Consider the following 25,323-nt stretch of genomic DNA (forward strand, 5'->3'; position numbering starts at 1 on the left):
GCCATAAGTATTATTCACAAAGAATTTTAAGTTTTATAATAATGTGACACGTTGTGAAATAGATAGCTTCCAAAAAAACAATGATATATTGGAATGTCTAGGTTCTTTTAGAGAATGTAAATCATATATCGTCCCTTATACACATATGCTATTGTGTATTTTATAAAGATCAGTTTCTGGCATTAAAAAAAATGTTTAAAGGGTGCTGTACAATCCTGCTGAGGATGTCTTTTTACCTCATAGGCTAGAGATCTCATCAGGAGACTGACAGAAACCTTGGTTAAAATATCCACTTTACAATAAGTTGGGGGTTGATTAAATATGAACGTGAAAACAATCCTTTTGTATATAGTTTTAATTGTTGATTATTGTAATGGTGTAAGTTCTCATTCTTTTTTTTATACTTAGTCTGTCCCCGGTTTCAAAATCCTCTTGTACTGGATGCCCCAAATATCTCGGCACTGGTGGAATCTCTTTAAGTTTCCTTATTAATTACTCTCACCTTGATTGTGCCTAATTCAAAAGTCTTGATTATTATGTTGTGATTCTAATTTGTTTTTTAAATTGAATTTCCCAATTCTGGGTCCATTTCTTTTGAAGAGCTTTCTCTTATTATATGATTTGCTAGGTTGGTCTTTAGAATTGGCCAAAATGATCTGAGTATTTGGACATCCTTAAATATTAAGAATAGCTCGACCCCTCGAGTCTGCTTCATCGTCATGACTGATCCTACACCTGCCATGTTATCTTGCTTTTTTACCATATTCACGAGAGTCCAAAGTTACACTGAATGCAGTTTTCATTCTGCAGGCGACTCGTGCACTATGGTTTGTTCAGGTACCGGAAATTCTCTCCTACGGAAATTCATGTAACTACCCAGAAATTTGGGATATGGAACTCGCAGAATTTACATGGGGAAAATAGTAAACAAATAAAGACCAAATTTATAGAAACAAAGAATTGAGGATGCTGGAATCTTGAGTAAAGAAGCACAGAACTTGAGCAAGTTAGCAGGTCAGGCTGCATCTCTGCAGAACATGGATAGGTGATGTTTCAGAACAAGTGTTCTGAACTTAAAGAAAGGTAACTTTGAGGGTATGAGGCGTGAATTGTCCAAGATAGACTGGTGATTGATGCTGAAAGGGTTGACGGTGGACATGCAATGGAAGGCATTTAAAGGTCGCATGGATGAACTACAACAAATGTTCATCCCAGTTTGGCAAAAGAACAAACCAGGAAAGGTAGTGCATCCGTGGCTAACAAGGGAAATCAAGGATAGTATTAAAACAAAAGATGAAGCATACAGATTAGCCAGAAAAAGTAGCATACCAGAGGACTGGGAGAAATTCAGAGTCCAGCAGAGGAGGACAAAGGGCTTAATTAGGAAAGGGAAAATAGATTATGAGGGAAAACTGGCAAGGAACATAAAAACAGACTGCAAAAGCTTTTATAGATATGTCAAGAGAAAAAGATTAGATAAGGCAAATGCAGGTCCCTTGCAGTCGGAAACAGGTGAATTGATCATAGGGAACAAGGAGATGGCAGACCAATTGAACAAATACTTTGGTTCTATCTTCACTAAGGAAGACATAAACCGTCTGCCGGAAATAGCGGGGGACCGGGGGTCTAAAGAGATGGAGGAACTGAGGGAAATCCAGGTTAGACGGGAAGTGGTGTTAGGTAAATTAAATGGATTAAAGGCAGATAAATCCCCAGGGCCAGATAGGCTGCATCCCAGAGTGCTTAAGGAAGTAGCCTCAGAAATAGTGGATGCATTCGTGATAATTTTTCAAAACTCTTTAGATTCTGGAGTAGTTCCTGAGGACTGGAGGGTAGCTAATGTAATCCCACTTTTTAAAAAGGGAGGGAGAGTGAAAACGGGGAATTATAGACCAGTTAGCCTAACATCGGTAGTGGGGAAAATGCTAGAGTCAGTTATTAAAGATGTGATAGCATTACATTTGGAAAGTGGTGAAATCATCGGACAAAGTCAGCATGGATTTACCAAAGGCAAATCATGTCTGACGAATCTTATAGAATTTTTCGAGGATGTAACCAGTAGAGTGGATAAGGGAGAACCAGTCGATGTGTTATATCTGGACTTTCAGAAGGCCTTCGACAAGGTCCCACATAGGAGATTGGTGTACAAACTTAAAGCACACGGTATTGAGGGTTCAGTGTTGAGGTGGATAGAAAATTGGTTGGCGGACAGGAAGCAAAGAGTAGGAATAAACCGGTCCTTTTCGGAATGGCAGGCAGTGACTAGTGGGGTACCGCAAGGCTCAGTGCTGGGACCCCAGTTATTTACAGTGTATATTAATGATTTGGACGAGGGAATTGAATGCAACATCTCCAAGTTTGCGGATGACACGAAGCTGGGTGGCAGTGTTAGCTGCGAGGAGGATGCTAGGAGGCTGCAGAGTGACTTGGATAGATTAGGCGAGTGGGCAAATGCATGGCAGATGCAATATAATGTGGATAAATGTGAGGTTATCCACTTTGGCGGCAAGAACAGGAAAGCAGAGTATTACCTGAATGGTGACCGATTGGGAGAAGGGGAGATGCAACGTGACCTGGGTGTCATGGTGCACCAGTCATTGAAAGCAAGCATGCAGGTGCAGCAGGCAGTGAAGAAAGCGAATGGTATGTTGGCATTCATAGCAAGAGGACTTGAGTTTAGGAGCAGGGAGGTTCTGCTGCAGTTGTACAGGGCCTTGGTGAGACAGCACCTGGAGTATTGTGTGCAGTTTTGGTCTCCTAACCTGAGGAAAGACGTTCTTGCCTTAGAGGGAGTACAGAGAAGGTTCACCAGATTGATCCCTGGGATGGTGGGACTTACATATGAGGAAAGACTAGATAGACTGGGCTTGTACTCGCTGGAATTTAGAAGACTGAGGGGGGATCTTATAGAAACATATAAAATTCTTAAGGGGTTGGAGAGGCTAGATGCGGGAAGATTGTTCCCGATGTTGGGGGAGTCCAGAACCAGGGGTCACAGCTTAAGGATAAGGGGGAAGTCTTTTAGGACCGAGATGAGAAAACATTTCTTCACACAGAGCTCTCTAGTGGTGAGTCTGTGGAATTCTCTGCCACAGAAGGTAGTTGAGGCCAGTTCATTGGCTATATTTAAGAGGGAGTTAGATGTGGCCCTTTTTGCTAAAGGGATCAGGGGGTATGGAGAGAAGGCAGGTACAGGCTACTGAGCTGAATGATCAGCCATGATCATATTGAATGGCGGTGCAGGCTCGAAGGGCCGAATGGCCTACTCCTGCACCTATTTTCTATGTTTCTATGTTTCAGTGGGGACCCATCAGATTGATTATAGTAGGGGGAAGAAAGGTGGAAGAGAGGTTGGGGCAGGAACAAGCCAGGTAAGGGATACGTGGATATGGGTGAGGCAGGGTTGATAGGTATTTGGGTGGACAAAGGCCAGAAATGAAAAAGAGATAAAAGCTGTGAGATTAGGAGAGAAGAGGCATGAATTGTGAGGCCAGAGGAATGGATGTAGGTTAAAAGGGAAAGGGTGGCGGGTTTGGTAGAGAAATGGGGGCACATCCAGGTAGGGCACAGAGAAGAGGGGGAGGAGAATAAGGGGTGGGGGGAAATGTTGGTTATTTATCTAAAATTGGAAAATTTCAAATTTCATACCATTGTGTTGTAAGTTACCTTGTTAAGTTACGTTGTAAGATGCTCTTCCTCCACTTTGTATGTAACCTCACTCTGTCAATGGAGTAGGCCCAGGACAGAGACATCATTATGGGACGGAGTTAAAATGGTTAGCATCCGGATTGAAAGGATATTGTAGGGCATTTTGGAGGAGAAGGTAATGTCTAGCATTTGATACACCATCTTCAACAAATGTACATTCTTCTAGTGCACAACAGAAAAAATAAAATTTAACATGGATTACAATTGTAAATCACAAAAGCATTAAGAAAGCACAAAAATGTTGCTTGATAAAATAGTAAGGAAGTTTGGGAGCATTTTAGATTTCGGCAAACAATGTGAAAAATTTATTTTAAAAAAAGAAGAAAATTTGATTACAAGTGTGTTAAAAAAATTTTTAAACGGGCTTTTAGTGTTGTAAGCAATTAGTAAAAGTGATGCTTCAGCTGGTGAGCAGGGAAGTGTGGGGACAACTGTCAGAGGCAAGCAGTGAATGCAGCAGCTGCCTGTACTGAGACCACTCCTATGCTGCATGAACCCTGCCAAAGTGCAGGGAGTCAGGTCTCCAGTGCAAAACTATGCTGGGGCCCTCACTGGAACAAAGGACGTGGCATGGGGCAGGTTGCCATTGCATTTTTTGGACAATGGTTGATGTGCCCCAAGAAAGTTGGCAGAAAATAAGTTGCTTTAAAAACTTTAAAATAATAAAATGTTATGTAAAATCTGCAAACCCCATTATTTAAATAATTAAAACTTTACTGCGATTAAATAATCTTTATTGAACGTGAGCTGACTTCATTCTTCGGGGCATAAGTTCCCAACTTAAACAAAAGACCGTGGATCATGTGCCAAATCTAATCTGGACTTGGACGATCCATGGACAGATTCTCCAGCATAAATGGTGTGGAACTCTGGCAAATTAGTGATCAGCCATTGTGAAAACCCAGCAAACCTTGGACCAAGATAGGTAGTCTTGTTGGCAAAACGCTGCACTTTAAAGGTAGGATATATATGTGAACAGTGATTATTTCGTCAAATACTTTGGTGTATTTTGCATATATTTACTTTAAATGCAAGAGTAAGTTTTCATTGAGAGCAAAGGAATCACTGACCAATTATTTTGTTGTAAGTGGTGTTAGTTAAGGTAAGAATATCGGCCAGAACTCCAGGAACATTTCTTTTGTTTACCTGACAATACCATATGATCTTTAATGCAAAAGGAATTTTTTATATCTTATTCATTAGAGTCATTCCAATTTTTAGCAGTATTCACATTAACAAAAAAAACAACATAAAACAAACCTTCGGAAAAAATTGTAATGGAGATTTATTGCCTCTTTGGAGTATTTAAAAGACCTAAGCTGACCAGTTGTAAGAATTTTAATATCGGGGGCCAATGACTCTTCACATTAAAGAGCGCAAATATTTGTGATTATTATGGTCTTTTTATTTATATATTGGAGATTGGGTTGCCTCCTACCTAACAGCTTTTTGGACAGGATGTTGAGTTTTAGTTTAGAGATGCAGTGTGGAAACGGGCCCTTCGGCCCACCAAGTCCACGCTAAATATTGACCCCACCTTTGTATCCTGAACACTCGGTCACAGGGAGAGCAGACAAACTCTGCACAGACAGCACCCATGGTCAGGATTGAACCCAGGTCTCTGGCACAATGAGGCAGCAGCTCAACAGCTCAACAGCTGCACCACTGTGACACTCACTATGAATGTATGAATTGTAAATCATCTTATTAAACATGAGTTGAGATTAGAAGTTTATTAGGCACTATGGTACTTTATTTTATTCATAAGGATGCGCTACATCATACTTAATTATGAAATGAGTTCATTGGATAGATATTCCGTTAATATCCCAGATGGATTTCCCCTAACTTCTATGACCTGGTAGCCTTGATTTAAAAACAGCTGGGACCATGTTGAAATCTTTTGTCAGCAGCATAAATGAACAGTTATCCCTGGAGCTTTAGGCCACAATCCAGTGCTCAGCTGCTTGCATATGATAGTGGTTAACATCTGTGCCAATAAATTTAAGGGGCAGGCAATGAAACTTGGTGTTTAGCTGTTACTACTTTTTATTGTTCATGTAAAGATCCATGTTGGTTCTTTGCTTAAATATGTTTAATTGTTGTAATATGTACCCTTGTTTCTGCAGTAAGAGATATAATTATACCTTGGTTTATCGAAGTGGCTACAAGTTGAGTGATTTCAGCTGAATGATGTAATATATATATAATTTATCTGTCGATGTATGTGTATATTTTTATTTATTTATATATTTGTTGTCAAGGTTATATTATTTATAATGACCGAATTTAGCTTTAGGAAATAAATTAAATTTTGTAATTAATTGAAGTGTTGTCACTATCCCAGTGGCTGCTTTAGCTGGAACTATAGCAATTACAATGAGGAGGCTAATGACATTTAGGTTTTGCACATGCCATGCACATGCTCAATTATGTTGAATGATATCTTCCACATTTCTCTCTGGTAAAGAGAAAATTAAACATTGTGTTACAAATCCCTTTCAGCACAGAATGTATAATTTTCTCTTTATATTAATTATCTTCCATATTTCCACATAGGAGATTAGTGGGCAAAATTAGAGCACATGGTATTGGAGGTAGGGTACTGACATGGATAGAAAATTGGTTGACAGACAGAAAGCAAAGAGTGGGGATAAATGGGTCCCTTTCAGAATGGCAGGCAGCGACTAATGGGGTACCGCAAGGCTCGGTGCTGGGACCGCAGCTATTTACAATATACATTAATGACTTGGATGAAGGGATTGAAAGTACCATTAGGAAATTTGCAGAGCTGGGTGGTAGTGTGAACTGTGAGGAAGATGCTATGAGGTTGCAGGGTGACTTGGACAGGTTGTATGAGTGGGCGGATGCATGGCAGATGCAGTTTAATGTGGATAAGTGTGAGGTTATCCACTTTGGTGGTAAGAATAGGAAGGCAGAGTATTATCTAAATGGTGTCAAGTTAGGAAAAGGGGACGTACAACGAGAATTTGGGTGTCCTAGTGCATCAGTCACTGAAAGGAAGCATGCAGGTACAGCAGACAGTGAAGAAAGCCAATGGTATGTTGGCCTTCATAACAAGAGGAGTTGAGTATAGGAGCAAAGAGGTCCTTCTGCAGTTGTACAGGGCCCTAGTGAGACCGCACCTGGAGTACTGTGAGCAGTTTTGGTCTCCAAATTTGAGGAAGGATATTCTTGCTATTGAGGGCGTGCAGCGTAGGTTTACTAGGTTAATTCCCGGAATGGCGGGACTGTCATATGTTGAAAGACTGGAGCGACTAGGCTTGTATACACTGGAATTTAGGATGAGAGGGGATCTTATCGAAACGTATAAGATTATTAAGGGGTTGGACATGTTAGAGGCAGGAAACATGTTCCCAATGTTGGGGGAGTCCAGAACAAGGGGCCACAGTTTAAGAATAAGGGGTAGGCCATTTAGAACAGTGACGAGGAAAAACTTTTTCAGTCACAGAGTTGTAAATCTGTGGAATTCTCTGCCTCAGAGGGCAGTGGAGGCCAATTCTCTGAATGCATTCAAGAGAGAGCTAGATAGAGCTCTTAAGGATAGCGGAGTCAGGGGGTATGGGGAGAAGGCAGGAACGGGGTACTGATTGAGAATGATCAGCCATGATCACATTGAATGGCGGTGCTGGCTCGAAGGGCCGAATGGCCGACTTCTGCACCTATTGTCTATTGTAATAATCAAAAGTATCTGCAGAGAGCAACTGTGTTATTGTTTCGAGTTGATGATCTTTCACCAGATCTGAAGGGCAAGTGAGTCGCATGAAGAGGTCTAATTTTGCCCAACAGCATTGAGTGGGTGATAAGGTGAACAAATTGACTGAACTGGAAAATGAAAGCCAAGTCAGATAGCTGGCTGCTTCCCATTGACCCCACTTAAATTAAACATTTTTAACATCTATTAATGAAGCACTTCAAATTGCATAGAATATTTATCATTAATGTCTGTTACATTTGTCTAGGATACATGTTTGACATTAAAAATGCATACTCTTCCAAGCAGGTCTGGTCATGTATTTCATTAAGAAAATAGTTCTGGATTGAATCACTAAAGTTGCCTTGCCTACCTTGCATGCCATTCTTCGATCCTGCTCAAGGACAGGTCTGGGCAAATTGCAGCCATTGAGCGACCAAGTAATAATTTAATGTAGTTGCGGCAGGGATTTCTTTTGTATAACAGAAATTTTGGGGGTGGGATCTGAATTCCACAGGTTGCCCTGTCCAAGCCAGGTATAATTGACAGAATGTGTGTATTTGACTTTTCCCAAATGTAAGTGCAGTCTTGTTTTGGGCTAATTATACATTGGTTAGAGCTGAGCATACATGCATTTTGTCTATTATATTAGTTACATTGATTCATTGTAGTTAATTAAATTATTGGTTTTACAATGAGCAATTTGGTTTTCCATTGCTTAATGTGCAAGGTTATTTAGATGATGGACAAAGGAGACGTCTTTACTTACCATAGCATCTCCACTTCTACCTGAGAAGAGTCTGGTTATTTCCATAACGAACTTCCAATCTGGCCCTTCAGTTAGTGTATCTTGTGCAGTCCCATTCATTTGATAATAGCCTGCGACCTTTATTAAATATGTAAATGTAGTTTTTTTGGGTTTATTTTTCTTTATTTCATTGTCAATAATGAACAGTAGTTTAAAGCATGTTGTAAATATTAAAACATTATTATAATTTCAGCTGTTTTTATAATCAGACATTTTAGAGCAGTGAAACAGTTTTGTTGTCATGGAAAGATGTCAAGGGTGACAGGAGGTGCTGTGGACACACTTCTGGATGTAACACTGAGCGGCCTAGTGGTTATTCGCTGGATGGTTGTATAACTTGGGCCGTGTTTGACGGGAGCTGTGGGAATAGCATGCAGAGTTAGGGGGAGGAAATGGTGAGCAGGGGTCAAATCCATGAAAGATTCACTTTCAGTATCAGTTAATTTTAAATTTAAGTGATTCAATTAATTAAACTCCCTTGTGCCTCTCAGAGTTGTGCTCAGTGTTCCTCAGTCTCCAAATGTCTTGCTACATTCATGTTGCTGTGTTTGGTGTTCCTCCATGGAATAGGTTTACCAGTTTTTGATGTAATTTTAAATATTTATTTATTTATTTAGACTAAATAAGAACATTGTCCAGGCAAATTTGCTGTTTTCATGTCTGAAAGTTTGTAACACCCCAATGGACCACCTCAATAAGAAATCGTTGTCAGAACAGTACTTTGGTAATTATGGTTTTCACTCATAACAAAAACGAAGAATGATTGAAATTGTCATCAAGGGTTAAGGCCAGTTGGGATAAAACATTTCCTACAGATTTTGATTATTATTTGAGAAAAATATTCACATTAATTTATGGTTCAAATGATCAGCCCGAGAATGAATTAATGTTGTGTGGTTTGAGAGGAAACCTCCATTTTGGTTTAACAGTGGCAATGGGAGAAGATTTGAAAATCCTATGACTGGGAGTCAAGTTGTGTGGCAATATATACTCTGAATGGAACTTCTGTTATCTTCATTCCAGTTCTCTGCTCTGACTTATTGCCAGCAGGAAATGTAGATCGCACCAATACTTTGTTGCACTGCAAGATAACACAAATAGCTGAGAAAAATCAACAAAGAAAGATTGCATTTCTGCTTTTGATCATGTTCCCTAGCGGAGAATGTTGTTTTACTGTATAAGCAAAACTATGGGCATCATGTTGCAAGCGTCTAATGAACGAGCATTGTACCAGCAGCTAAAAGCCCATGATAAGTCAGCCAGAATTTAAGGTTAGCCGTGAGTAAGCCTTAAATGAAATTAATTTGATCAGATCTCTAGGAATAGTGAATTATTTTGGTTTAATCGTAATCCTCCAGCTGCATGTGAACTGCATTCTGGGAACAAAGTATGATGCGGTTCCTGGAACCATGTGAAAGTGCTTCAAGATTGGGTATTCCTCATAATTATGTTATCTGGACCGCTGAACTGGAATAGTGCTTCTTTAAAACCAAATGAAGATTTATTGTAGATATGTAAATAGTTGAAGTACTTTAACCAAGGAATTATAGGAAATACATATACAAAAGACCTACAAAGGCATATTTCTTAGAGATATATAAAATTTTGTGAGGAATTGACAGGATGAATGTGTATTTAACCCAGAATAGAGAAATCAAGAACCAGAGGACATGGATTTAAGGTGAGAGGGACAAGATTTAATTGGAACTCGAAGGACAGCTTTTTCACTCAGGGGATTGTGGGGAAAAGGAATGAGCTGCCAGAGGAAGTAGTTGAGGCAGGTACAATAACATTTAAAAGACATTTGGACAGGTGCATAGATTGGAAAGGTTTAGAGGGCATGTGGAACGAGCTTTAGGGCATCGTGGTCAGCATGGGACGAGTTGGGCCAAAGGACCATCTTTCCATGCTATATGACTCTGTCTCTGAGTTTCTTTCCTTAATCTTTTTCTCCCTCTTATTTAATTTTCTTCCTTTGACAATTAAAGAGCTGTGATTTGTAGCTGACCATTCCATCAGTGCAAATCAATCTCTGGTATTGCACCCAAGTACCTGTATTTCAATGGGTGGTGGTATATATGGCCATGGGGATGTGTTGCAATTTAAGCCTTTACCTCCAGCAGATTTACTCAAAGTTCAATAATTGCCTCCTTCCTCTCACCCTTGGTGGAGACCAGTTAATCTGGCTTGGATGAGTTACTAAAGGTGTAGCATGTTATAATATTAAAATAAATAATCTAAATTATATACCATGTCAGTAGTTTAAATAATGTTATGTTTTTTGTAATTCACAATATTGATAGATCAAGCTGCATGCTTGAGTTCGGTCATTCCGAAGTCTGTTTTTTGTGATGTCTCTGCTTCTAGTGGTTTGACAACAGCTTTCAGTGATTAAACTGATGTACAATACTAGAAATCTAATGCTAAACTCAAATGATCATGTTTCAATGAAACTGTTCTTCATCCTATGACACTTCTCAGAATCTATATTATGTTTCTAATGCTTAGTTTCTAATCTGAGTCTTTTGAGATGACCTTGAAGGACGAAATGGTTTTATCTGTTTTTTTGCTCCATGATTTTTCTCAGCGGCTTCTAGGCTTGTTTATCCATCCATAGTTATTGGAAGGTAGATGACACTGAGATGGGAAGGGAGCCTGGATAGCCAAGTAGTGGGGTGAAGATAGACACAAAAAGCTGGTGTAACTCAGTGGGTCAGACAGCATCTCTGGAGAAAAGGAATAGGTGATGTTTCAGGTCGAGACCCTTCTTCAGACCCAACCCAAAAAGTCACACATTCCTTTTCTCCAGAGATGCTGTCTGTCCCGCTGAGTTACTCCAGCTTTTTGTGTCTGTCTTTGGTTTAAACCAGCATCTGCAGTTCCTTCCTGCACGGTAGTGGGATGAGACCCGTCATGGCCAAGTGATGAATATGAGCATCCAAGGTTCAGGGGAATATTAAATCTTGTTTTTAATAGATCGGACAAATGGAGCATAATGTGAAAAAAATGTAAAATATGTCCATTTTGGAAGAAACTTAAAAAAAGAAGCATAGACGGTGAGAGAATGTCGAGGCTGTAGTTGTTCTCGTGTTTGTTTTACAGAAGGCGAGTAAGGCTGGTACGTAGTTACACCACTGATCGGGAAGTTAACAGAATCTTATTTATTGTATAGTTTTAGTTTAGTTGAGTGATACAGCGCGGAAGCGGTCCCTTTGGTTCACCGAGTCTGCACCGACCAGCGATCCCTGCTCACCAACACTATCCTACACACGCTCGGGACAATTTACTTTTATACCAAGCCAATTAACCTACAAACCTGGACATCTTTGGAGTGTGGAAGAAAATAAAGATCTCTGAGAAAAACAAACCAAGGTCATGGGGAGAACGTACAAACTCCTATACAGACGAGCAAACCTCGGTCAGGATCGAACCCGGGTCTCTGATGCTATAAGGCAGTAACTCTACCGTTAAACCAGCGTGCCACCCAAAATTATGATGCAAATTGAATACAAAATTAGGGAGGTTAAGTTACATTTATATAATTATGCGTGAGATGACATCTGAAGTAATCTGTGCTGTATTGGTCTCCTTGTTTAACGAAGAATGTTGGTGTATTGGAAGCAGTTAAGAGGAAGTTTAGTTCAACACTTGGAAAGGGTAGGTTGTAATGTGCAAAGAAACATAGAAAAATAGTTGCAGGAGTAGGCCATTCGGCCCTTCGAGCCAGCACCGCCATTCAATATGATCATGGCTAAGCATCTAAAATCAGTACCCCGTTCCTACTTTTTCCCCATATCCCTTGATTCGTTTAGCCCTAAGAGTTAAATCTAACTGTCTCTTGAAAAGTTGGGCAGGTTAGGCTTGTATTCACTGGAATTTTGTTTCTCATTCCTCCAAGACTTGATTGCAAGACTTGATATGAGTCCCTGAGGAGTCTTGATAATGTGATTGTGAAAAGAGTGTTTCCTCTTGTGGGAGAATCCAGAATTAGGATTCACCTTTTAAACATAAAGAGTCATTCATTAAAGACAGCGGTGAGGCAATTTATTTCTTCTTTCAGGGGGGTCTCATGTCTTTGCAACTTTATTTCCACTGTCCTCTGAGGAATAAAGTCGTTGAACATTTTTAAGTGGTGATAAATATATTGAAATATATGTGGGTGAAACTTTATTAGGTTTAGTTTCTAATCTATCTTAGCCTTGGTCTATCTTAACCTTAGAGGTGATCATGAGGAACAAAGTGGTCTTTATATGTTTTGTGCTCCATTAATTTAGATTTTTCTCAGAGGTTCCTAGACTTGTTTATGCATCCATAATCACAGGAAGGTATATGACAACTGCAATTACTACTAGATAGATCATAATTCCATTAAATAGCAGAACAGGCTTGAGGTTAGGTGGGCTATTACCAGGGGTGTAATGGTGCCGGAGCTCACCGGAGCACCACTCAGGCACCTCTGTTTAAAAAAAAAAAAAGCCAAAATATACAGTGGGGAATTTTAACAGCGGCCGCTCCGGCACCAGTGACAGCTCCGGCACCTAAAACATTAGCACTGCAACACTGGCTATTACTGCTCCTAGGGACGGCACGGTGGCGCAGCGGTAGAGTTGCTGCCTTACAGCGAATGCAGTGCCGGAGACTCAGGTTCGATCCTGACTACGGGCGCCGTCTGTACGGAGTTTGTACCTTCTCCCCGTGACCTGCGTGGGTTTTCGCCGAGATCTTCGGTTTCCTCCCACACTCCAAAAACGTACAGGTATATAGGTTAATTGACTGGGTAAGTGTAAAAATTGTCCCTATTGTGTGTGTAGGATAGTGTTAATGTGCGGGGATCGCTGGGCGGCACGGACTCGGTGAGCTGAAGGGCCTGTTTCCGCGCTGTATCTCTAAATCTAAAAAAAATCTAAATCCTAACTGGTATGTTCTTATAAACAGAGCTCGGCCAAATGGTTGTCTCTCTGAAGCAATTATCATTCTGACTTATAACAGTGTGAAACCTATCCTTTTTTTCGCCACTAACTGCAATTCATTGGAAAATTATACCCAAGAGGATGATTTTATTTTCCTCATTTGTTAGTCGAAGCAATTTTTAAAAAAAAATCCGTATCACCACACATATAGAAAGTTGTTTTTCAATTCATTTAAAAAATAAAGAATGTCAAGAATAAGCCAAGGAAAAAATTTTGCTGCTGGATTTACAAACGTATTCCAGGAGGGAACACCTGCTTCTTGGTACTGAGCTTCTGTTTTGGTCGCTTCAAAATATCACAAAGGACAAATTTGCAAATTCCAGCTAAACTTCTTCAGAGCATGCTGCAGATTGTTGAAAGCTTCAAGCAATGGGAAAGTGGTTGTGGGAAGTGGCTGAGGATGGTCATGTGTTTTGATTATCATTTTGTTGCTAACAAAATCTTTGCCTTAGTTTCTCAGTGCCATGTTTTCCCAATTTAATCCCAAATGCTGATGTCTGATCCTAGATAACCCATTCTCTAGAAATTTGCCGTCAGCTTTTTAGTTTTAGTTTTGGAGATGCAGCGTGGAAACAGACCCTTCGGTCCGAAGAGTCCACACAGATCAACCATAACTACGTGCGCTAATTCTATCCAACGCTCTAGGGACAATTTACAGAAGCCAACTAACCTACAAACCTACGCGTCTTTGGAATGTGGGAAGAAACCGTGGCACCCAGTGAAAATCCATACGGGGAGAACATGCAAACTCTCTACAGACAGCACCCGTAGTCAGGATCGAACTTGGATCTCTGGCGCTGTAAGGCAGCAACTCTACTGCTGTGCCATTGTGCCGCCCTGTTGTTTGCTTGGTCAATGTCTCTGTTGGTACAATTCCTAATCGATGCTCAATTTAGAACTGAACAGGACTAGTTAATAAATAAGTAACCAAATCAGAAACCATTCTTTCTTTATTTCCAGGAATTGTAGCACTTATTTATTTCAGTATCTAACTGGATTTGCAATTTTAGTTCACCAATAAGGAATTTTAGGCTCCTGCAGATGTTTAACAGTATATCATGATTGAAATCTCAGAAGAGGCATTTAATTGTACATGAGAGCACAATGCAGATAGTAAAAAGATAAATTTTTGTGACCACTATCAAGTTTTATTGTGAGCTTAGACAGAATTATGAGCAGTTTCATGATGTTCTGTTGCATAAGCAATAAATTGGATTAAGACTGTGTCCAGATTGTCAGATGAGTGTCTTCTCTGGTGATGCTCTGCCAGGCCTGTATTGCAGCTATCTTTAGCTTATGCTTGTTTTGGGGCTAGTCTCCTTCAGTTTTCTCTTTAGCATATAAAAGGCATGCTCAATTGGGTTCAGATCGGGTGATTGACTTGGCCACTCAAGAATTGACCATTTTTTAGCTTTGAAAAACTCCTTTGTTGCTTTAGCAGTATGTTTGAGATTATTGTTTTGCTGTAGAATGAACCGCCGGCCAATGAGTTTTGAGGCATTTGTTTGAACTTGAGCAGATAGGATGCGTTTATACACTTCAGAATTCATTATGCTACTACCATCAGCAGTTGTATCATCAATGAAGATAAGTGAGCCATTACCTTCAGCAGCCATACATGCCCAGGCCATAACACCCCCACCACCATGTTTCACATATGAGGTGGTATGCTTTGGATCTTGGGCAGTTCCTTCTCTCCTTCATACTTTGCTCTTGCCATCACTCTGATATAAGTTAATGTTCGTCTCATCTGTCCACGAGACGTTTTTCCAGAACTGTGGTTGCTCTTTTAAGTACTTCTTGACAAACTGTAACCTGACCATCCTATTTTTGCAGCTAACCAGTGGTTTACATCTTGCAGTGTTGCCTCTGTATTTCTGTTCATGAAGTCTTCTGAGGACAGTGGTCATTGACAAATCCACATCTGACTCCTGAAGAGTGTTTCTGATCTGTCGGACATGTGTCTGGGGATTTTTCTTTATTATGGAGAGAATTCTTCTGTCATCAGCTGTGGAGGTCTTCCTTGGCCTGCCAGCCCCTTTGCGATTAGTAAGCTCACCAGTGCTCTCTTTCTTCTTAATGATGTTCCAAACAGTTGATTTTGGTAAGCCTAAGGTTTGGCTGATGTCTCACAGTTTTAGTCTTGTTTCTCAGTGTCATAATGGCTTCTTTGACTTTCATTGGCACAACTTTGCTGTTTATCAATATGAGGACCGATGAAAGTTTCCAAAAGTGATGGAAAGACTGGAGGAAAGACTAGCTGAGAATAGAGTCTGCGAGCCTGTTTGATGCACCTCCAGCAAAAAGATTAGGATGGCATTGAGGAATGAAGGAGATTTGAACCTCTATCTCTTCTCGATGCTCTTGCTGCTTTATGTCAATGTTTTTGCTCCCGAGTCCTTTAATACACCTTTTATCCATTTCCACCCCCATATCTTCCTTTTTGAAACCCTCTAAAATAGCTTGTGCCTCATTTACAGCTCCATGATTGCATTGGGCAAAGTCAGTCTTGACATTCTCTGACTCTGCAATTAGAATTCGATCTTATTCTCCTTGCCCTATCTTCAACACTGTTAACCACACCATTTTCTTTACACTTTTTATCTACAATTCACTTCTATAATGCCGTTCTCTCACATTGTCACCCTTGTGTCCAGACCTTGCATCCCTTCTATCCGCCGTATACATGCTCTCTTTGGAGAACAACCATCTTGGAGTACAAGTGGCAGTGAACACTTTGCAAACATAATTCTAAGCAGGTGGCTGGAGCAGTTGAATCAGAATTTCTACTGTTAGTTTCTTGCCTGTCCATTGCTCTCTGCATTTCAACATTAGTGTCTGTGCACTCCATTCCCAATCCTACTCTATTCTGGCTATTTGTCATCTCTCAGTGCTTTATTAACCTCAATTAAATCATGAAATGATCAGCAGGCGCATATTTCTCTTAATATAGTATCCTTCAGTGTGAGAGCAATATTGTGGGAGTATTGCTGTTATCTCCACTCAGCTGGAAAAAAAACATGGGAAGTGGTTAATTTTGTAGCAAAAAGGAATTTATTTTTAATTCATTTTTTAGTGCTTTATGGGCAAGATCTTGTGGCCCTCCCTGACTACATAGCATTACATTGGATATATAACACAGAGCCATTCAACCAACAGTGCATTTCAGCCTTTATTTCACTGGAGGTTCCTGTCTATCAGCATCATTTTCCTTTGACTTTTCCCTCATGAACGTATCCACTCTCCCCTTAAATGAATCCGTAATTTAAAATTGATCTATAATATTCCCATCAGCAATCTGTTGTGGTGAATTACACGTTCTCACCAATTTGAGGGTTCTTCTGAAACCCCACCTATATGATGTCATGGTGACGGTCTTTAAAATAATGCTCACTGCTAACGTCCTTGTCCACATGAAAACATTTACTCGCATCCACTTCTTCAAACTTCATGATTTAAAGGACCTCTGTTCGGTTATTCCTTGGGCCTTACTCAATAGAAAAGAAAACTTGGTCTGTTCATTCTTCCCTGCTTTGTATACCACCTTGTTTCTGTTATCATTCTTGTAGAACTTTTCCGCATCCTTCTCTAGTGCTTCTATATCATATCATATCATATCTATACAGCCGGAAACAGGCCTATTCGGCCCTCCAAGTCCGTGCCGCCCAGCGATCCCCATACATTAACACTATCCTACACCCACTAGGGCCAATTTTTACATTTACCCAGCCAATTAACCTACATACCTCTACGTCTTTGGAGTACAGAATTTGACCAGGAGTGTCATGAGACACATTAACTCCAAGTTTATTTGTCTTTGTCATGTATACATTGTCTGATGACAGCTAAATAGGATCGGTTTGAGTGATTCTCCTCACATTATGTAACCACCTCTCTGCATCTGAAAATTGAGTAAAACCACAAATTTACCATGTAGATGTTCCACACTATAGGACATAATAAAATTGCTTTTACTGCGCTGCTTTGTTGAAATTGAGAGAGAGAGTGGTCAGTAAATAATTGGATGAGAAATTAGATTTTTTTTTTCTCTGGAACACGTTCGAACACGATCATGTACATGAATTGCACTACTTACACTGAAATGAAACCGATCGTGAACTGTATTGATTTTGCCATTTGTTGCTAGGTAAAACTTCCAGTGCTGCTGCTCGGTAGCTCCACAGACCTGAGGCCAGGAGAGTTTGTGGTCGCGATTGGAAGTCCATTTTCACTGCAAAACACGGTGACGACCGGAATAGTGAGCACGACTCAGCGAGGAGGCAAGGAATTGGGACTTCGAAACTCTGACATCGATTACATTCAGACCGATGCGATTATCAATGTATGTTTGACACAGGCATTCTCGGCACGGGCAAAGATTTTCATTTGAAGTTCCCATGTCCGTATTTTGAACTGAAATTAATTTGTTCTCTTCACAGTATGGAAACTCGGGTGGTCCATTGGTGAATTTGGTAAGAGTTTTTCAAAAAAACTGTTTTCTGTTATGCCGCACACATCTACTTTAAACTTTTTTTGCTTTTTAGGTCTCTTTCTACACTAACCACTATCCAAATTCTGAGATTTCTAAACTAACCCTGCACTAACATGCCAGCAGCAAAAGATGTCTGTGCTTCTCAAAGCCACAGTTTAAATCAGAAGGGGTTGCATTGTTAAACCTTATGCATGTTGCATGGAATTAGGTGAGTGTTGAAAATAAACCTCATAACCCTTTCTTGATCAGTGCACCTTTACATTTGTGTACATTGTGTAGATTTCTGTCGAAGGGAAATTATTCTAAACTGCATGATGCCAATTTTTTGTACACTGTTCCTTGTAGGATGGTGAGGTGGTTGGCATTAATACTCTGAAAGTGACTGCAGGGATATCATTTGCAATCCCATCGGACAAAATTCGCCAGTTTCTGGTTGAGTCGCATGATCGACAAGTAAAAGGTATGTGCAACATAAATTGGACATATCTTTCTTTATATTGCTTTAATACATTGTATCAGTCTTTGAAAACAATGGTGGAAGATTTCTGGCAACAGCACATTTCTATTGGATGAGCTCAGTAGCCTCTATGTCTGTTTTGAACAGTCAAATAAAGTTCCATCCATGAGGCATACCCCCATCCCCTGCTGACTCTGCCCCATTCATCTCTGAGGCAAAAGTCGTGTTGGCTTTCATGAGGGTAAACTGTTGGAAAGTGGCCAAGAAAGCTCGGATGGAGTCCTTGAACAGGTTTGTGCGCCATAGTTTTCTCCAACACCTTCAACCTCTTGCTTTAACAGTCTACTGTCTCCATCTGCTGCAAGGAAACCTCCATCGTTTCAGTCTTCAAAATCTAGGTACAGGTAAAATGGATCCATGGAGGATAGCATCACCCTTGCACTACATTCAGCTCTGGCTCACCTTGGCAATAGGAATACCGATATCTGGAGGTTACTCATCGACCACAGCTCAGCTTTGAACACCACACTACCGACTAAATTCATCTCTACACTCCTGGACCTTGGTCTTGAAGCTACCATCTGCAACTGGCTTCTGGACATTCTGGCCAGCAGATCTCAGTCAGTTAGGATTGGTCATAATATTTCCTCCACCCTGTCCCTCAACACTGCTGCTCCTTGGGCTTGTGTGCTAAGTCCCCTGCTCCACTCCCTGTAGACCCATGACTGCATGGCCACGTCCAGCACCACTCGCTGTTTAAATTTGCCGACGGAACCACTGTTGTTGGCTGGGTCAGCAACAAAAATGAGATTGAGTACAGGAGCGAGATCAGGAACCTTTTGACATAGTGTCAGAACAACAACCTAACACTTAACGTCGTCAGGATAAAATAATTAGTTGTTGATCTAAGGAAGGGAGGGGAGGGGAGGGTGATCACAACCTTGTCCTCATCAACAGAGCTGTTGTAAATGTAAGAAAATAAATGCAGATGCTGGTACAGATCGAAGGTATTTATTCACAAAATGCTGGAGTAACTCAGCAGGTCAGGCAGCATCTCAGGAGAGAAGGAATGGGTGACGTTTCGGGTCGAGACCCTTCTTCAGACTGATGTCTGTTGTAAATGTGGTTGACCGCTTCACATCCCTAGGCATTCGTATCACCAGCAACCTAACCTGGTCCCTTCACTCTGTGGTGATTTGAAATAAAGCACATCAGCATGCTTACTTCGACATCTGAGAAGATTCAGCATGTTCAAGAGAATTTCTTTGAACTACTGCAGATGCACCATGGAAACTATTCCGATTGGATGCATCTCACCATGGAATGGGAACTACTTTGCTCTTGACTGCCTGAACCTGCAGAGAATGATGTACACAGCCCAATTTATCCCAAGCTCATCGCTGGTTCCTTCTAGTCCATCTTCTAGGTCTGTTGCATCTGAAAGGCTGGAACTATTGCCAAGGCAGCTTGCCCCACTGCCCATTCTATTTTCTCCCTTCTACCTTATGGGAGAAGATACAGAATCTTGAAAACCCAGACTTCTAGATTTAAGAACAACTTCTTCCATGCTGCTATCAGACTCCTGATCGGATCACCTCTTTCACACCCACTTCCCGTATTCGAACTCTTAATTTGACCACATTCGCTTATTCCATTATTACAACTTAGTCTTTCATTTGCACTACAATAATTGTACCATTCTGCTGTTTTGTTATTGCATTTATTGATGTATCTACTATTACCAGATTTATAATTTTCTGATATGAATAAAGAATGTCATTACTTAATGCTGTACATGATAATTAATTAATCTGAAACCGAAGTTGCAAGATATGAAATTGGTCTAGTTATGTTAAGGTCGTACATTGTGAGATGACTTGTGATTCTTTCCATTTTTTGGAGAGTTCTCCTGAACAAAAATTGGAAGTGAGAGGATTCTGCTACAGACCCAACTTTAGACACTTTGTTAAGTCCTTGGCAGGGTTCGTTGCATTAGAAATAATAAAACAGTTCACCTAAAATAGTTTTAGTTGTTAGGTTTCATGTACTCTTCTGAGTTCTTTTTGGTTGAATTAAATGTGACTTTATGGATTTGGTAGCAGTTGATTAGAACATTAAATATTTACTGAGACTATTTGTCAGAAATTGGGGGTGAAAAGCACAAAATTGTTATTTTATTTGTTGCAATTGTCACATTAACTGAGATTTTCCATTTTATGCTGGAGTGCAGGAGCCAGTACTTCAGCTTCTAGTCACTTGCACTGCATTAAATGCTTCAAGCAATGAATGCTAGTCCATTTTTGGTGAAAAATTGATATTCATTACCTTTTGTGAAAAAAATGCTTTCAAATGTAACTTAATAGTTCAGATTTCTAATGCTTGCGCAAACAGATTGAAGAGACGGCTACGTTATAGGTAAATACTCGGCACATTTGTGACAGTTAAAATTGCTGTTAGGAATTTATTAATGGCAGGAAAGCTGCATTTTTCCCTTATTTCATGACTGTTAACATTACAGCAAAAGTGCTGGCATTAACAGAGATGTCCTGCAATCAAGAATATGTCTGTAAAAGTGTCCTGCGGGAAAATTCCAAGAAAACCTTCTGACTCGCAACCTTTCATTGCTAGATATATTCTGAACAAACCTTAAAGATAGCCATGAATGGGCTGGAATGATTAGTGAAAGAGTCATACATTTCCATTTACAGTTGCCCACTTAGTGTCATTACTGTCAGAACTCCTTCAGCAGTTTGTACTTCACTGAGTGTGGCTTACCACCCACGTTCATGCAGAGGAGAATATTACTTGTGCTGGTGCTGGTTTATATATAGAAATTTCAGTGCTGAAAATGCAATTCTCCATGTTAAATGGTGAGACTTTCAATTGCTTAAGGGGCTTGCTTGTGCTACTTCTATCACATGCCTTGGGCAGAATAAGCACCACCCACAAAATGGTTGCAAAACCTTTGAGTTTAGCACTGTCTCAGCCCCAGGATCGCTATCTGTGGAAGCCGTATTTTCACAGCTTCGGAATGACACAGATATCAAGAAGTGTTTAATAATTATTAAAGCAGCTAGCACATGGAACATAGAACAGCACATGGCGAGAACAGGCCCTGTTGCCCCCAATGTCCATGCCAAACACCATGCTGACCAACTTTGATCTGCCTGCATGTAATCCATATCCCTCAATTCCCTGCATATCTATATGTTATCCAAAAGTCTCTTAAATGCCACTAACGTATCTGCCTCAACCACCACCCCTGGCAGCATGTTCTAGTCACTCATCACCCTCTGCGTAAGAAAAATTTCCCTGCGCATCTTCTTTAAACAAGAAAATATAATAACGTCCTTTTTTTGAAATCAGCAAAAATAACAATAAATCACCAAACTCACTTTTATATAATAAAGAGCATTAGAGAAGGAAATCTTACAAATAATTTTAACATTCATTGTTTGAAACCTCCTTCCTCACAAACATCTCCATTTTAATTTAGTGATGCAGCATAGAAATGGGCCCTTCGGCCCATTGAGTCTACACTGACCATCGATCACCTGTTCACATCCTAGTTCTACACACTAGCTGTACACTAGGGGAAATTTACAGAGGTCGATTAACCCGCACGTCCTTGCGATGTGGGGTGAAACTGGAGCGCCCAGAGTAAGCCCACGCTGTCACAGGGAGAACATGCAAACCCCACACAAATGACACCCGAGGTCAGGACTGAATTCGGATCTCTGGCATCGTGAGGCAGCAGCTCTACCAGCTGCACCATTGTGTTGCCCTCAGGAATTTCAGCCTTTTTGTGCTTCACTGCCAGTATCTTGCAGACTTCCGTAGCAAAGCATAATGACTGATTTATCAGGAGAATGTAAGAGTTTGTTCATGGGTTTGGCAATGTATCTGAAAGTAATTACCCATTCAAAGTCCTAAACTTGTTGCTCATTAACCAGCAAGTTTCTAGTCATTATAAATGCTATTAGTGATTATTTCTCATTTCGTAGCGCTCACTGTCCAGAATCTAATAATACTCTGACTACGATATTCAATGTGGTTTGAAAGTTGACTTTTTGATGAGTGCCTTTTTTTGTGTCCCATGTAAGTTTACTCTGCTTTCTGTTGCAGGAAAAACGTCAACAAAAAAAAGATATCTCGGGGTTAGAATGATTTCACTTACCACTGGGTATGTAAAATGCCAAAGTTTCATCATATGGATCCCAATGTACTTTGTTCCATTGCTGCTCTGTGCTCAGCTAGACATAGGCCTCAATTGTAGTTTGGAGTACACAGCTGCAAAACCCTAACTGATGTTGGGACCAAGTTCTTGTTACTGTCGGGCCACCTCCTATTGACAACGTGGTAAGAATGTCACTATTGGACTGAATAGCTGTTCAGCATTCCTGTCACACTCCCAAGACTGCACATCCCAGCAGCGACTGACACTGAAATCCACGTTTGCTTGTGCGTGTTTTTCTTTGGTTAACCCTTCCCATGCTGAGAGCACTGGCAGGACAATGTTATTTTTACCGTAGAACACCAAGAATTAATGAAAGCATACAATTAATTGAACAAAACCTGAAAATAAATTTGTTGGAAAGAAAGTAAGGCTCAAGGGAGGACTTGGAGTCACAGTTACACAGCACAGAAACAGGCCCTTCGGCCCAACATGTTCATGCCGACCATGGAGCCCTTTCTAAGCTAACACCATTTGGTTCATATCCTTCTAAACATTTTCTCTCCATGTTCTCTACATCGGCGAGACCTCCAACTTCATCTATTGTATCCGCTGCTCCAGATGTCAACTTCTCTACATCGGCAAGACCAAGCGCAGGCTCGGCGATCGTTTCGCTGAACACCTCCGCTCAGTCCGTTTCAACCAACCTGATCTCCCGGTGGCTCAGCACTTCAATTCCCCTTCCCATTCCCAATCTGACCTTTCTGTCCTGGGCATCCTCCATTGTCAGTGTGAGGCCCAGCACAAATTGGAGGAACAGCACCTCATATTTCGCTTGGGCAGTTTACACCCCAGCGGTTTGAACATTGACTTCTCCAACTTCAGGTAGTCCCTGCTTCCCCTCTCTATCCCCTCCCCCTTCCCAGTTCTCCTACCAGTCTTCTTGTCTCCATCTACATCCTATCTTTGTCCCGCCCCCTCTCCTGACATCAGTCTGAAGAAGGGTCTCAACCCGAAATGTCACCCATTCCTTCTCTCCTGAGATGCTGCCTGACCCGCTGAGTTACTCCAGCATTTTGCGTCTACCTTCGAATTAAACCAGCATCTACAGTTTTTTTTCCTACATACCTGCACAAGTGTTGTTTTTGTACCTGCCTTGACAGATTTAGATTTGATTAGATTTGACAAGTGATCTGTTCGTGAAAGCATGTTGTCTGTCTAATCAATCTAATGCCAGCATTTTCCTGCAGTTTGCTATGAGACATTCCCTGTTTGCTCATTCTGTCCATTCTTTAGTAGTAATGATACTGCATCAGCTTTTTTTTTCCAATTCCTTGGGACATTTCCAGAATCTAAGGAATTTTGAGAAACACCACCATTGCATTCACTATCCTTGTAGTCATCTCTACGAATCTTAGGATATTGGACATTATCTACGTGGACTTGTTGGCTTCTTATCCCAGTAGTATAGGAAAATAATGCAAAACGTACAAAAAAAACAGCTTCCAGTTATGACTGGACTGATCCAGATGAATTTAATATCTTGTAATAGTGGAAAACTCTTTGTGGTCACACATTGATAAAACCATATGTTGTCACAAAGATCAGGAAATTTGATGCAGATTTTTATTTGGATGCGTATAAGTTTTGCTGAGTCTTATTTGTTCCCCCAGCCTTGCCAAGGAACTGAAGGAGCGCCAGAGTGATTTCCCAGATGTTAATTCTGGAGCCTATATCATTGAGGTTCTTCCACGTACACCTGCTTTCATGTAAGTCAAGGAAACAGATTTTATATCTTTTAGAAAATAACATAAAACTGCTGGTGCTGAATATCCAAAACAAAAATGCAAAATGCTGGAAGTGTTCACAAGGCCAGGCAGCATCAGTTGACGTTTTGAGTCAAGGGCCCTTCCTCAGGACTAGAGAAGTGAGAGGAGAGGGAGGGGGAGGTAGAGAGAATAGAGGGAAGGTCATAACAAAGTTGTCAAGTTCAAAATTACTTTTTAAATCTATCAATTGGAACAAAATGATATAGGTACAAATTAGGACATTAACATTGAAACAAATGTACTACCTCATCTATGTGGAGAAAAATTGATATTTATGAGAAATTATTAAACTAATTAAGTCCTAGAGTTGTAACATAGGCAGTTAGAAGGAAAAGTGTTGATTAAACTTGCATTTGGCTGGCCCAGAACAAGGTCAATGACTTGCACCACAACTCGGGTGTGATGTTAACTACCATTATTCATGATATTCCCATCAGTTACCATGGCTCTGTTGAGTATGCCTCCTGCTCTCTAAAATGGCCATTCTGACCTCTGTTTCTAGTTCTGTCTGTATCTGTCCTGTCCTTACCAGTGCTTTTAAGATGCTTTCCTTTCTTCTTTTAGCTTTTGCTTTATCTTTGTCAACGTTGAAGCACTCTAATATGTTTCATCCGTTTCCTGAATGTCTACTCTGCTTGCGCAAGATATGTCAATAGTCAATAGTCAATAGTCGTTTATTTGTCACATACACATAAATGTGTAGTGAAATGAAACATTACCCGCAGTTGAACAATAAGACCAATAAGATTAATCAATAAAAATGCAATAACACATACAATCACAACTAACACCAAACAAAAAGAAACATCCATCACAGTGAGTCTCCTCCAGTCCCGCCTCACTGTGATGGAAGGCCAGAATGTCTTTTTCTCTTCCCCTGCCGTCTTGTCCCGCGGTCAGGCTGTTGGAGTTGCCACGTCGGGGCGGTCGGGGCTCCCGATATTGAAGCCCCCGCTGGGCGGTGAAAGGTCCGCGGCCTATTTCAGGCCGCGCCGGATGGTGAAAGGTCCGTGGCGGGCCGACCCAAGCCCCACAATTCGGGGCGGATGAACACGCTGCCGCTGCCGGAGCTCCCGATGTCGGCCCCCATCCAGGGGCCTGCGGGCTTCCGACGTCCACGCGGCCCGCGCCGGAGCCTCTGGAGACGAGTCGCAGCCGTTCCCGCAGCAT

General features: G+C 40.8%; 1 protein-coding gene across 1 annotated transcript in view; it reads left to right on the top strand.

Moving 5' to 3' along the window:
• The window catches only part of htra1b (HtrA serine peptidase 1b), a 54,138-nt gene that overhangs the window by 19,700 nt on the left and 9,115 nt on the right, over positions 1-25,323 (top strand). The window contains exons 4-8 of the mRNA XM_078413555.1: positions 17,349-17,543; positions 17,641-17,673; positions 18,039-18,153; positions 22,276-22,333; positions 23,998-24,093. Coding sequence (XP_078269681.1) covers positions 17,349-17,543; positions 17,641-17,673; positions 18,039-18,153; positions 22,276-22,333; positions 23,998-24,093 — 497 coding nt within the window. The remainder of the gene's footprint in view (positions 1-17,348; positions 17,544-17,640; positions 17,674-18,038; positions 18,154-22,275; positions 22,334-23,997; positions 24,094-25,323) is intronic.

This window comes from Rhinoraja longicauda, chromosome 16 (assembly GCF_053455715.1).
Source record: "Rhinoraja longicauda isolate Sanriku21f chromosome 16, sRhiLon1.1, whole genome shotgun sequence".
Lineage (NCBI taxonomy): Eukaryota > Metazoa > Chordata > Chondrichthyes > Rajiformes > Arhynchobatidae > Rhinoraja > Rhinoraja longicauda.